The sequence below is a fragment of the Dendropsophus ebraccatus genome, chromosome 3 (assembly GCF_027789765.1).
Source record: "Dendropsophus ebraccatus isolate aDenEbr1 chromosome 3, aDenEbr1.pat, whole genome shotgun sequence".
NCBI classification, from domain to species: Eukaryota; Metazoa; Chordata; class Amphibia; order Anura; family Hylidae; genus Dendropsophus; species Dendropsophus ebraccatus.
In genome coordinates this window covers 113,294,024-113,308,000 of record NC_091456.1, presented here as the reverse complement: position 1 = coordinate 113,308,000, position 13,977 = coordinate 113,294,024, and the positions used below count along the sequence as shown (strand labels likewise).

Genomic DNA, 13,977 nt, shown 5'->3' with positions numbered 1-13,977 from the left:
TCCCCTCTGCTTTGACAAGCCTCATGCTTTGAGTGGTACCGCAGTGAGTGAGAGCAGGGGATGTGTGCAGACATTGCAAACATCCCTGCCCTCTGGTGTGCCCCCCCCCACATCCCTGCCCTCTGGTGTGCCCCCCCCCCCCCACATCCCTGCCCTCTGGTGTGCCCCCCCCCCCACATCCCTGCCCTCTGGTGTGCCCCCCCCCCACATCCCTGCCCTCTAGTGTGCCCCCCCCCCACATCCCTGCCCTCTGGTGTGCCCCCCCCACATCCCTGCCCTCTAGTGTGCCCCCCCCCCCCATCCCTGCCCTCTGGTGTGCCCCCCCCCCACATCCCTGCCCTCTAGTGTGCCCCCCCCCACACATCCCTGCCCTCTAGTGTGCCCCTAACATTCCTGCCCTTAAACCCCTGCCCTCTGGTGTGCCTCCCCCCACACATCCCTGCCCTCTGGTGTGCCCCCCCCCCCCCCCATCCCTGCCCTCTAGTGTGCCCCTAACATTCCTGCCCTTAAACCCCTGCCCTCTGACAGGAACTGACCTGCCAGGCAGAGTAACCCTCTCTTGTCTGTCCAGACCTGGCAGCCTTCACCAGCTCCCTGCAGTGTGGGGGTTGTAGTCTGTACCCAGTGGCGGATTAAATGTACCCTGGGCCCTGGACTGTTCACCCAACCTGGATCCCCCCCCCCCCCCCCGTCAATCCGCCCACTACTGCCCCCCCATGCTGTCCCCAATAAACACAATGTTTGGTCCCTTGCTGCACAGAGGATGTCAGGAGAGGAGGGGGCTGATCTTATAGGGGAGGTCACAGCAGCACAGAGGATGTCAGGAGAGGAGGGGGCTGATCTTATAGGGGAGGTCACAGCGTCACAGCAGCACAGAGAATGTCAGGAGAGGAGGGGGCTGATCTTATAGGGAGGTCACAGCGTCACAGCAGCACAGAGAATGTCAGGAGAGGAGGGGGCTGATCTTATAGGGAGGTCACAGCAGCACAGAGGATGTCAAGAGAGGAGGGGGCTGATCTTATAGGAGAGATCACAGCAGCACAAAGGATGTCAGGAGATGAGGGGGCTGATACTATAGGGGAGGACACAGCAGCACAGAGGATGTCAGGAGAGGAGGGGGCTGATACTATAGGGGAGGTCCCAGCAGCACAGAGGATGTCAGGAGAGGAGGGGGCTGATACTATAGGAGAGGTCACAGCAGCACAAAGGATGTCAGGAGAGAAGGGGGCTGATCTTATAGGGGAGGTCACAGCAGCACAGAGGATGTCAGGAGAGGAGTGTGCTGATCGATAGGGGAGGTCACAGCAGCACAGAGGATGTCAGGAGAGGAGTGTGCTGATCGAAGGAGGAGGTCACAGCAGCACAGAGGATGTCAGGAGAGGAGGGGTCTGATCTTATAGGGGAGGTCACAGCGTCCCAGCAGCACAGAGGATGTCAGGAGAGGAGGGTGGTGATCTATAGGGGAGGTCACAGCAGCACAGAGGATGTCAGGAGAGGAAGGAGTGTGCTGATCTTATGAGAGGTCACAGCAGCACAGAGGATGTCAGGAAAGGAGTGTGCTGATCTATAGAGGAGGTCACAGCAGCACAGAGGATGTCAGGAGAGGAGTGTGCTGATCTATGGGGAGGTCACAGCAGCACAGAGGATGTCAGGAGAGGAGTGTGCTGATCTATGGGGAGGTCACAGCAGCACAGAGGATGTCAGGAGAGGAGGGTGCTGATCTTATAAGGGGGGGGGTTGTATTTTTTTTCGAGGTATCGAACTGGTATTGAGTATCGAACTAAAAAATCAAGTATTGGTATCGAACTCAAAATTCTGGTATCGTGACATCACTAGTCGGCTGTGTGTGGTGGCAGCTGCAGCATAATCTGTAACACAGGCTGTGCTTTCCTATCACTGTGGTGACCTGTGACCTCTGCACAGCCTGTGTGTGTCCTCCCTCCTCTGCCTTCCTCCATGCCTACCTGTGCTCCTGCTGGTTCTTAAGTGAGATTCTCTCCATCTCCTCCATGTATCCATCTATTCTATCTACCCATCTAATTCATCTCTCCTGCTATATGGGGTACAAATGTTCTGTGTTATAGAGTGTTGTTGGTCACAGTACTTGCATTACTCTTTAGGGGATGTCACAAGAGCTCAGACACTAGGAGGACTGAGGGCAACAACAGCTTACACACTAGAAGGACTGGGGGTGACACAAGCTTGCACACTAGGGAGACTTGGGGTGACAAGAGCTTACACACTAGGAGGACTGGGGGTGACACAAGAGGAAGTGCTTTATTTGTACACACCCGAGTGTGGTGGTGTGGTTTGCTTATTGGGGGCCCAGGCACATTTTTTGCACAGGGCCCTATGCAGTCTGTGTCTGCCTCTGATCTCTAGTACTGCCCACAGATGACCATCCAATTACCTCAGACCCTGTTTGTTAATTGAAAGTCTATTATAAAGTATCTGTGAAAACATGTCTTCATTGTCTTCTCGATCTCAAAAAAGACACATGGATCAAGGCAACTTTCTCTAAATAGTGGGTATAGGGAAACTGACCCAGTATAGAACAACTGTTGTAAAAACACACACATTGAAAGGGCTTTTACATCCATTTTGATAAATTATACAGGGGCAGAAGATAGAGTGCAGAAAAAAAAAGGGAAAAAAAACCTACACTGGTCTCTTGCATAATCAATGTACACCCCTATGATATTTAGAGCAGCAGTGCTGGAATAGTGGGCATTTGAGGGGAAAAGTTTGGGTTTTTTTGCACTCCACCTCCTGCCCATTTAATTGTTTTAAAAAGACTAAAAATCCAATTTACCAGAAAATTGGACTTAATAAAATAAAACATGAAAATGTAACTGAAGAGATTCAGCCTAACCTTAGCTACTTGACAACCAGTTGAACCAACAGCACCAGAGCAGCAGTTATAATGAGTCTCCCAACCTCCAGGCACTAAAACAAGAATTAGGAGAAAATTGTTAACCAAACAAGAATGCTAAAGTTACTATAACTACTTATTTGAAAATATACTCAAAATGTAAGATAAAAAGAAATATGGTTTATTCAAAATCACCCTTTTTACTATATTAATACTAAAATTAACACCCACACACAAACTGTTTCTATTGACATTGCAACACCTCAAATTTTTACATGCTGATTGCATTCCCTTTGTTATACAGCACCTCTCTGCCTGCGAAGACGACCCCAATGAAAAACACACTCTTCTTGGCGCACACAGTTACCACTAGGTGTCACAGAGTAGTCTGCTCCGCAGCGGCAACATATCTTGCAGGAGGCTAAAGTTAGAACGAAATTACATTGTAATGGTTGTACTCTTAATTTATGAAGGCATATACACTATGTTTTTTATGTGGAATATGAAGCTTTCAATGCTTACAGTCTGAATTTTTTTTTTCCTCTTCTGTAAAAACTACAGCTCTTCCGGACTTCTCAGGGTGAACAAGTGGGTAGCCATGTTCTTTCAATTGCTCAGGTGTCAGGATGTATTTTTTCAGTTTTTCATATATTGTGGCCTCTATACAAAGAGAGTTAAATTGATTTGTACATACAAGTACTGGAATGTCTGTGAACACATTTCTAGCATTATAAACTCTTATATCTTGAACAAAGATTTATATTAAAAGGGAATCTGTCACCCTGGGGTAGCGGTGGGAAGCAAGTGCTTTTAACTTCTGCTTCCCAGACAACCACTTTTAAAGAGAATCTGTACCCACAATCTACAACCCAAACTAATTGTACAGTTGGATAGCCACTTTAATTTAAGATCTGTCCTGGGGTCTGTTCGGCTGTTGATGGAGTTATTCTAAAACATCTTTTAATCTAGCAACGCTATTTCAAAGAGGCATGTCCTAAAGTACCCGGTGCCCTAGACCTGCAACCTCTCTCCATTCCTCTTCTGGAGGCCTCCTCGTCATTAGGAACACCACTGGGCAGGATTCCTCTTCCTTGGACCTGTCAGTTCTGAAGCTCACTACGGCACATGTGCAGGATTTTGAAAGCCCTAAAGAGAAGGAATCCCACCAGGGGGTGTTTCTAATGATGAGAAGGTCTGGGAGGGAAGAATGGAGAGGTGTTGCAAGCCTAGGGCACAGGTGCTCTAGGCCACACCTCAACTGGTTTGGGGGGGGAATTGAAAGTCCAACTTTCACTACCTACTCTTATGCTCCATGGCACCACCTTCATCCAGCACTTTTATGATACAGTCTAATGGTGTGTTTACAAAGGCAGATTTATCTGACCAATTTTGGAAGCCAAAGTCAGGAATGGACTTGAAAAGACAGGGAATCTCAGTCTTTCCTTTATGACCTGCACCCGGCTTTGGCTTAAAAAATCTGTCAGATAAATCGGTGTAAACGCACCATTAGGGTCCATTTACACAGAAAGATTATCTGACAGATTATCTGCCAAAGATTTGAAGCCAAAGCCAGGGATGGATTTAAAAAGAGGAGAAATCTCAGTCTTTCCTTTATGACCTGATCTCTGTTTATAGTCTGTTTCTGGCTTTGGCTTCAAATCTTTGGCAGATAATCTATCAGATAATCTTTCTGTGTAAATGGACCCTAAGACATCAATAAGATTAGTCTGACATCTAGGTACTGGGTAAATAGGTATTCAAAAGTTAAATGGTAAAGTGTGAATAAACAGGACACTGTTTGGTTGGGATTCCTTGGATTCCATTTTTTTTGTAAAGTGACTAGGTGGTCTGTCATCCATCTAAGTCTAATGACTATAATGGCATAAAGCTATGCCAACACTTTGGGGAAGATTTATGAAAAGGTGTAAATATACACCTGGTGTAAACTGCCCACAGCAACCAATCACAGCCCAGTTTGTAGCTCTGGTAAAATATAAGAGGAGCTGTGATTGGTTGCTGTGGGCAGTTTACACCAGGTGTATATTTACACCCTTTCATAAATCTCCCCCTTTGTGTTTAAGCGTGAAACAGCAGTCATCATCAGTGTGGGTGTTGGTGTCCTTGCTATCTGCTGTTTTTGCAATTGGTGAGTGCCCTTGGATTTTTTTTCCTGTATACCTTGATGAATTGTTTGGACTTTTCCTATCCTGAGACCAGGTCAGATGTATGCTATATAGCAGTGCTTCTCAAACTTTTTCTACTGAAGCCTCACCCAACAGACAAAATGATGCCTGGGCCTCACCAGACTGACCAAGTGGATGCTGGGGCCTCAACATCAGTGGTAGACGTCCATGCAAATGTAAAAACTATTGCTCAGTCTACCCTCCAATTGTCTACTAATGTCTGTATAACATAAAATAAGTACAAAATAAGTCAATAATGTTCCTAAAGTAGAAATTATTGGAGTCAGGGAAAGGACTGTGCAGCTTGTGGTCACTTTTGTGAGAACTGCCTCCCCAGCAACTAGGGGGCGCCTCACTGGTGAGGCCCACCTCACAGTTTGAGAAGCACTGCTATATAGGATGGACGTTATGATATATCTTTTTATCAGTGTATGGCTATAGTAGTGCCAACTCCTATATCTCATGTATATCGTTTATTATAGACTTCCAAATTAGTAACACTTCAAATTAGAATGATGCCAAAGCATTAAACCTAGATTATTAAAAAAAAAAAAAAACTGAAAATATTAAACACCAGGCAATACCTGTCAGTTCTTTATCCTGATGAATATTACGCTGAAGAGAGAAACTGGTCTTAGCTGCCAGCTTTCCACCAAGGACAAACTCATGGGAAACTGCTTTCTTGTTGATAACTTCTGTAAGAGATCGAGGTTTACTAGCTCACTACATACATAACTCTTATTACCAAGAATAAAAAGTAGAGCTTAAAAAAAATCCACCTTGAAGGGGTTATGCCACAAAATAGAAAAAGTTCAAGCACTGGAATAATACACATCGCTTTTCTAACATTTTCCATGGGAAAACAGCTCTGGGGACACATTCACCCTCTGGCCTCTTCACTTGCTGTGGGCGAGCACAAATGTCATCTTATGATCAGGAAGCACAAGTATTTCCATAAGTGCATTACAATCTGGCCCTTTGTAACTCCCTAATTACTACACACTATCCACAAATAGTCCCTAACAAAAATCTGCAGAGATCTCACTAATACATAGAACTAATTTAGCTTGAATTTTTAATTCTTCTGAGCTGCTGACATATACCATATAAATTTGCACAGGATAGGTATTAACACAACGTGAGAAATTATTATTTTACTGAAAGAGTGAAAGAGTAGTAGATGCTTGGAACAAACTTCCAGCAGATGTGGTTGGTAAATCTACAACAACAGAGTTTAAAACTGCCTGGGGTACACCTACAGTATATCTATCCTAAGATAAGAAAGGAATTACTAAAACGATCAAGTTACAAAGTTACCTTTTTGTACAAATGTCTACCACCCAAGACAACAAATTATTGCTTGTCATCTGCTAAACTGTCACTTTACTGATTTAATTGTACGTGTAAAAGGACTTGGGGAAACCAAAACTGTGTGAGAGTTGATTCAAATTGCCTTGATTCTTTTAGGAGTAAAAAGTTACTCCTTTTTTGTAAGCTGGCCAGAAGAAGCTTTTAGTTATGGCAATTTAAATATTGTAGCCTTAATAGGGCCAAAAACATGGCTTCAAACTAATTATTATTCTAAGGTAAAATTGCAAATCCTAATAAACCCTTAACATACTTTTAAAGATATTGGGGGATCAATGGGTGTAAAATTTAGACCGATGCAAACTGGCCACAGCGCCAATCACAGCTCAGCTTCCAGCTCTGGTGAAAGGAAAGAGGAGCTGTCATTGGTTGCTGTGGGCAGTTAGCAACAGTCCATTTTACACCCTTTGATAAATATCCCCCTTTGTGTTTACTTACTTGGAGAAACTGGTTTTTTTTCTGATCCTTTGCTTCTCAGTTTCTTTAGAGTGTTGACTGCCACATTAAGATAAATGTTACGACTGCTGCTTCGTGTATAAACCATTTTTTCCTCTTCTAGAGCCTGCGAAAAACAGAACTATGTAATACAACTAAAAAATATTATTTCTCTGGTTTAAAAATGAGTTACAGCTATACCTTGTTAAAGGCTTCCTGTTGTGACTCACAAAGCGTCAGGCACTCATCAATGAACAGGTTCAGGTAGCGCTGTCGAACAGTGGTTGGCACTTTTGCACCAAATTCAGTAGGTAGGACTGGCCTCTTCAAGGCAGCACACTGAGAAGAAAGAGCTGTTAAATTGACTTAACCCAAACAGTGTTTACCTGTGGTGTGCGTGTTTTTCTTGTGTTTGTCATTTTTATTACTGTATATATCTGCTTAACTGTGTGTAATGATGAACTTTACATTACAATACTCCAAAACCTGTCATGTCAAACTTTGCATAAATCAATAATGCAAGAAAATATTATAAGCTAGTGACACATCTTATTTATCAGGTAAAATGTTTCTTTCTTCATTATAAGGCTCTATAACAGACAGATATAATGCTACAGCTGAAAACACACATCCTAAAAATGTTATCTGAAATTACAGGTATGCATTAAGGACCAATTTTCTTTTATTTCTTTATTCCTAAACTTAGCTATAAGAAAAAACATTTCTAAATGTTTGTCTTTTGGGCTCAAAACGTTGCATTCTGCTGTACCCGATTAGACACTTGAAATTTGCTCACACTTCAGATGCTTTTGCATTACTTTCTCAAGTTGCCTACATTGGGGATTATGGGCTACCCAGCAGCGTGCATCCTACCCCTACATTGTGAACAGTATGGAATGTCTTCCTTGATCCTGTCGGATCAAACCTGCTGATAGATTCCAGTAGGGCAAGGGACGGGGAGTGCGGTCATACCTTTATTTCAAAGGTCCGCTACCTCATCACTGATAAAAACTTTATTTTTCTTCATGTGTAAATGAGACAGTTTACACACTGGGGGTGGTCCTGTAGCCCCCCTATAGTGCACCTTGCTATGAACATGCATAATGGTGTTCTGCATTAATGTCACTCTCTGCTGTGGAAAATCACAGCTGACCCATTCAGAGAAAGATAAGCTGCAGTGAGAGAATTCTCGCTGTGGCTTACCCCTCCCTATAGAGAAAATACTAACGCTATGCTGTGCTGAACGTTCCTGTTTTTGGGGAGGAGGGCATCACACAGGAGATATAACTGATAGACTTCAGTTGTTAAAGGTGTATGGGGTTCTAAGGACAGATATTTCCATCTCCACTGTAAGCCTTTAATGTTATCACTGATAGCGAATAATAGTACTAGTACTAGTTATGATGGAGAGTACTTTATGTAGAGTATTCAACTACACTACACTTCAAAAACAGAATGAATATCAAGAGTTTTGAGAGGATGGTAGAGAAAAATATCATTCTATGCAGATGACATTCTGCTGTACCTGTCAGACATTCAAAACTCAGTTACCCAAGTGATAATTGTACAGGGCTACCTTGGTATCCTTCAAAGAAGCAGTTAACAAAAAATTATTATTGTGATTGTACGCCGGAAGTCACGCGCTTCAATGCATTCTCTATGGAAGCGCATGACTTCCGGCGTACAATCACAGGAGAAGAGGAGTGACAGCAGAGGCTGACGTGAGCACACGCCGGACTTAAATGGAGCCGTGGGACCGGAACAACGATCTGCTGTGCAGCGTATACACGCCAGTGCCTAGCGGGGGGGGGGGGGGGGGGGGCGGGGGCAATAATAATTTTTTTGTGAACTGCTTCTTTAACCCCTTAAGGACAGAGCCTGAAATGGCCTTAATGACAGAGACAAATTTTATGAATATGACCAGTGTCACTTTAGTCATTAATAACTTCGGGATGCTTTTACCTATCCGGCTGATTCTGAGATTGTTTTCTCGTGACATATTGTACTTTACATTTCTGGTAAATTGGAGTCGATACTCATAACAAATCTTTATGAAAAAAACCCAAATAATGTGAAAAAATGTGAAAAAATGCATTTTTCCAACTTTGAAACTTTTTTGCGTATACAGAAAGTGGTTATACCACATAAATTATATATTAAATAGCATTAGCAACATGTCTACTTTATGTTGGCGGCATTTATTAAACTATCTTTCATTTTTTTTAGACGATAGGAAGCTTAAAACATTAGCAGCAAATTTCCAAATTTTCAGTAAAATTTCAAAATCAGATATTTTTAGGGACCTGTTCAGGTTTAAAGTGTATTTGAGGGGCCTGTATGTTAGAAAGCCCCACAAAGCACCCCATTTCAGAAACTGCACCCCCCAAACTCTGCAAAAGCACATCCAGAAAGTGTTTTAACCCTTTAGGGGAGTCACAGAAATAAAAGCTAAGTGTGTAAGGAATTTGAAAATTTTAATTTTCTGTGCAGAGATTTTATTGTAATCCAATATTTTTCATAATTATAAACCTATTACCAGAGAAATGCACCCAAATAATTATTGCCCCGTTTCTGCAGTTTATAGAAATACCCCATATGTGGCCCTATTGCGCTATTTGACGCAACCACAAGCCTCAGATATAAGGGAGCGCCTAGTGAATTTCAACGCCTCCGTTATATTTGGTCATTTTTGACTGTACCACTTCAGGTTGGCAGAGGCTCTGGGGTGCCAAAACCTAAAAAACACCCCTAAAGGGACACCATTTAGAAAACTACACCCCTCAAGGAATGTAACAAGGGGTGCGGTGAGCATCTGGACCCCACAGGTGCTTCACAGATTTTCCGAACAATATGGCGTGAAAAAAGAAAAATTTATTTTTTACACTAAAACGTTGTTCTAGCCTTCAATTTTTCATTTTCTTAAAGGGATAAGAGGCAAAAAAAGACAAAAAATGTGTAGCGCAGTTTCTCCCGAGTACAGAAATACCCCACATGTGGCGATAGAGTGCCAAGGGGGCGCAGGACGAGCCTCCAAAGGGAAGGAGCGCCAATTGGCTTTTGGAAGCTGAATTTCACTGAAAAGGATTTCAAGGGCCATGTCGCATTTACAGAGCCCTCGTGCTGCCAAGACACTGGAAACCCCCCACAAGTGATTCCATTCTGGAAACTACACCCCTCAAGGAATCTAACAAGGGGTGCAGTGAGCATATGGACCCCACTGGTGACGGGCACAAATGTGGAACAATGTGACGTGAAAGGGAAAAATTTCATTTTTTCACTTTCATGGCACAAATGTGCCCGTCATCAAGGGGTCCATATCCTCACTGCACCCCTTGTTAGATTCCTTGAGGGGTGTAGTTTCCAGAATGGGGTCACTTGTGGGGGGTTTCCAGTGTTTTGGCAGCACGAGGGCTCTGTAAATGCGACATGGCGTTCATCATCCATTCTAGCCAAATCCAACCTCCAAAATCCAAATGGCGCTCCTTCCCTTCGGAGGCTTGCCCTGCGCCCACATGGCGCTTTATGTCCACATGTGGGGTATTTACGGACTCGGGGGAAATTGCTCTACACATATTGTGTGTTTTTTTCTCTTTTAACCCCTTGTGAAAATGATAAATTCAAGGCTAAACCAACATTATAGTGTAAAAAATGTAATATTTCATTTTCACGCCACATTGTTCCACATTTGTGCCCGTCACCAGTGGGGTCCATATGCTCACTACACCCCTTGTTACATTCCTTGAGGGGTGTAGTTTCCATAATGGGGTCACTTGTGGGGGGTTTCAACTGTCTTGGCAACACAGAGGCCTTTTGAATGCAACATGGCCCCTCAAAATCCATTCCATCCAAATCCAGCCTTCAAAAACGAAATGGTGCTCCTTCCCTTCGGAGGCTTACCCTGCACCCGCATGGTGCTTTATGTCCACATGTGGGGTATTTACGGACTCGGGGGAAATTGCGCTACACATTCTGTTTTTTTTCTCCTCTTTTAACCCCTTGTGAAAATGATATATTCAAGGCTAAACCAACATTATAGTGTAAAAAATGTAATATTTCATTTTCACGCCACATTGTTCCACATTTGTGTCCGTCACCAGTGGGGTCCATATGCTCACTACACCCCTTGTTACATTCCTTGAGGGGTGCAGTTTCCATAATGGGGTCACTTGTGGGGGGTTTCAACTGTCTTGGCAACACAGGGGCCTTTTAAATGCAACATGGCCCCCTCGAAATCCATTCCATCCAAATCCAGCCTTCAAAAACCAAATGGCGCTTCTTCCCTTCGGAGGCTTACCCTGCACCCGCATGGCGCTTTATGTCCACATGTGGGGTATTTCCGTACTCAGGGGAAATTGCTCTACACATTAAATGTTTTTTTTTATCTTTTAGCCCCTTGTGAAAATGAAAAAACATGACAAGATTAATGATTTAGAGTAAAAATTTTACAAAAATTACACTAAATGTTGGTCTAGCCTTGATTTTTTTCCATTTCCACAAGGGGTTAAAAAAGAAAATGAACACAAAACGTGTAGGGTAGTGTCCCCTGAGTACGAAAATACCCCACATGTGGGCATAATGTGCCATATGGGCACAGGGCAAGTCACCAAAGGGACAGAGCGCCATTTAGAGGCTGGAATGGAGGATGGAGGCCATGTCGCAATTACAAAGCTCCTGTGCTGCCAGGACAGTAGAAACCCCCGACAAGTGACCCCATTCTGGAAACTACACCCCATAAGGAATCTAACAAGGGGTGCAGTGAGCATATGGACCCCACTGGTGACGGGCACTTACGTAGAACATGTGCCGAGAAAATAAAAAATACAATTTTTTTCATTTTCACGTCCCAAATGTGGCCGTCACCAGGGGGCCATATCCCCATGCCCCCCTTCTTAGATTCCTTATGGGGTGTAGTTTCCAGAATGGGGTCACTTGTGGGGGGTTTCTACTGTCCTGGCCGCACAGAGGCTTTGTAATTGCATCATGGCACGCCTCTAATGGGAATGGCGGCCATACCTATTTAGCTGGGGAAAAGGGACAATTCTAATTTATTTGGGGGTATTAGGCCAATTAGAAGTTTATAAGGTTGGAAATGACAGGTGTCCATCAAATTCAACCTGTGTTGATCCAGAGGAAGGCAAAAAAAAACCCTCGTAAGGCAGACGACAGTAGCCTCATCACAGGGAAAAAATTCCTTCCCGACTCCATAATGGCGATCAGAATAATCCCTGGACCAACGTGACCCCTGAAATAGGAATAAGGGACAGAATTTAAATAATGTAGAACCCCAGTGACGTGTGGTGCGCCTTGGAGAGATCCAGTATGCAGAGGCCGGGGTGATCAGGACAGGCGTCACACTGGTAAATGGTGTCCTTCCTGATCCCCCTGTTACCCCACACTCTGCACTTCTTCTGGGGTCTCCCTTTCTCCAGTGTGGGGGACGTCACCTGGAAAATGTTGTCCTGGTGCGATCGGGGGTCCTTCATATCCAGAAGCGCTGGGTCCGCTCCATGGCTGCTAAATATTAGGGCACTATTACTACTTCTGATATGTTCGGATCGTGCCGCAAGCTACATTAGCTCGGGCAGCGAGGGACCGGAAGAGGGGGTGCTGGTATAAAAGTTATCCCCGTACAGGTGGTAACCTTTATCCAGCAGTGGGAGGATCAGTTCCCGGACGATCTTCCCACTAACTCCGAGGATGGGGGGGGAGGGGAGGGGGCATCTGGGGGCTAGATTCGGGTGTCCCTTCCTACATACACTCTAAGGGTACGTGCACACTGCGGAATCGCAACAGATAACCCTTCGTGCATTCCACAGCTGGCACCCACCGGCGGACTGATGCAGGCGCACGTCTCCACACGTGTCATAGACTCCATTCTATGCACGGGCGGATTCCGCTCTCCGTCCAATGTGTTCATTCTTTGGATGGACGACGGATTCCGCCCGTGCATAGAATGGAGTCTATGACATGGGTAGAGACATGCGCCTCCATCAGTCCGCCGGCGGGTGCAAGCTGCGGAATGCACAAAGGGTTATCCTTCGCCAATCCGCAGTGTGCACGTACCCTGGATCTGTAAGTGCACCCTGAGGTACGCTCACAGAGTTTGTAGAATTTCACTCCATACCGTCATCTCTTATTGGGACGGTACTGGCGGAAAAGACGTGTCTGGGGGGCAGCGTACGCTACGCTACCCCCAGACACGTCACTGGATGATGAGGATGAATGGAGGAAAGAAGGATCCCCCCATTCATCCTTACTGGCTGTTTCGGTGTCGGAGGCAATAATAACGTATCCCTCTGACGCCGAAAACACCCTGGGGGCCGTCTTTATACGGGGATTGGTATATGGGGTATGTAGTGGTGTAGTGTCAAACTTTATTCAATGTAGTGTGGTGTAATGTAGTGTTTTTTACGTGTTTTTTTACAGTAAGTATAAAAAAAAAACCTACGCCAACAAAGGAGTTGCTGCTAAATGCCGCACTTATGTCCGGCACTTATAAGCAGACCGTGGCAGTAGGATATAGAAAAAAAACACCCTACGCCAAAAAGGAGGAGTTGCTGATTAGCAGCGCACTTTCGTGCGATGCTGATCAACACTCAGCGGCGATAGGGTGCGGAAAATAGGAAAAAAAAAATTTGAAAAAAAAAAAAAAAAAAAAATTCTATATTCTGAACATCCCTGTAGCTGCTGATAAGTGTATTACACATATCAGCCGCTAGAGGGCAGCAGAGCGCAAAATACGGAAAGAGCCGACGCTGGAGCCGAAAATAGCCGAGAGAAGCCGAACGTGACGTCACGGAAGAAGCCGAAGACCCGAACGAAGACGAGAACGCCGCGAACCCGGAAGACGCCGATCAGGAGCCCGGGACAGGTGAGTAATGTACAAATACCTGCTCTGGACCCCTCGGCTACCTAGCTGAGGGGTCCAGGGCAGGTATTTACTATTTTGTGGGACTCTGATCGCCGTGCCACCGGCCCGATCGCCGTGAACGGCCGGCCGGCCGTTCACGGCGATCGGGCCGGTGGCACGGCGATCACCATTACTTTTTACAGTAATGGCGGTCGGTGCCGTCCTCGGACAGCACCGACCGCCATTTTTTTCCGGGTCATCGGGTCGCC

The 13,977-nt window shown here is 45.0% G+C and overlaps 1 protein-coding gene across 3 annotated transcripts in view; it reads right to left on the bottom strand.

Moving 5' to 3' along the window:
• REXO1 (RNA exonuclease 1 homolog) overlaps positions 1 to 13,977 on the bottom strand; it is a 92,729-nt gene that overhangs the window by 21,330 nt on the left and 57,422 nt on the right. For all 3 annotated transcript variants that reach the window (XM_069962527.1, XM_069962525.1, XM_069962526.1), the window contains 6 exons: positions 7,060 to 7,197; positions 6,862 to 6,985; positions 5,640 to 5,750; positions 3,395 to 3,532; positions 3,180 to 3,293; positions 2,873 to 2,946 (listed from right to left, as the gene is read on the bottom strand). In XM_069962527.1, coding sequence (XP_069818628.1) covers positions 2,873 to 2,946; positions 3,180 to 3,293; positions 3,395 to 3,532; positions 5,640 to 5,750; positions 6,862 to 6,985; positions 7,060 to 7,197 — 699 coding nt within the window. The remainder of the gene's footprint in view (positions 1 to 2,872; positions 2,947 to 3,179; positions 3,294 to 3,394; positions 3,533 to 5,639; positions 5,751 to 6,861; positions 6,986 to 7,059; positions 7,198 to 13,977) is intronic.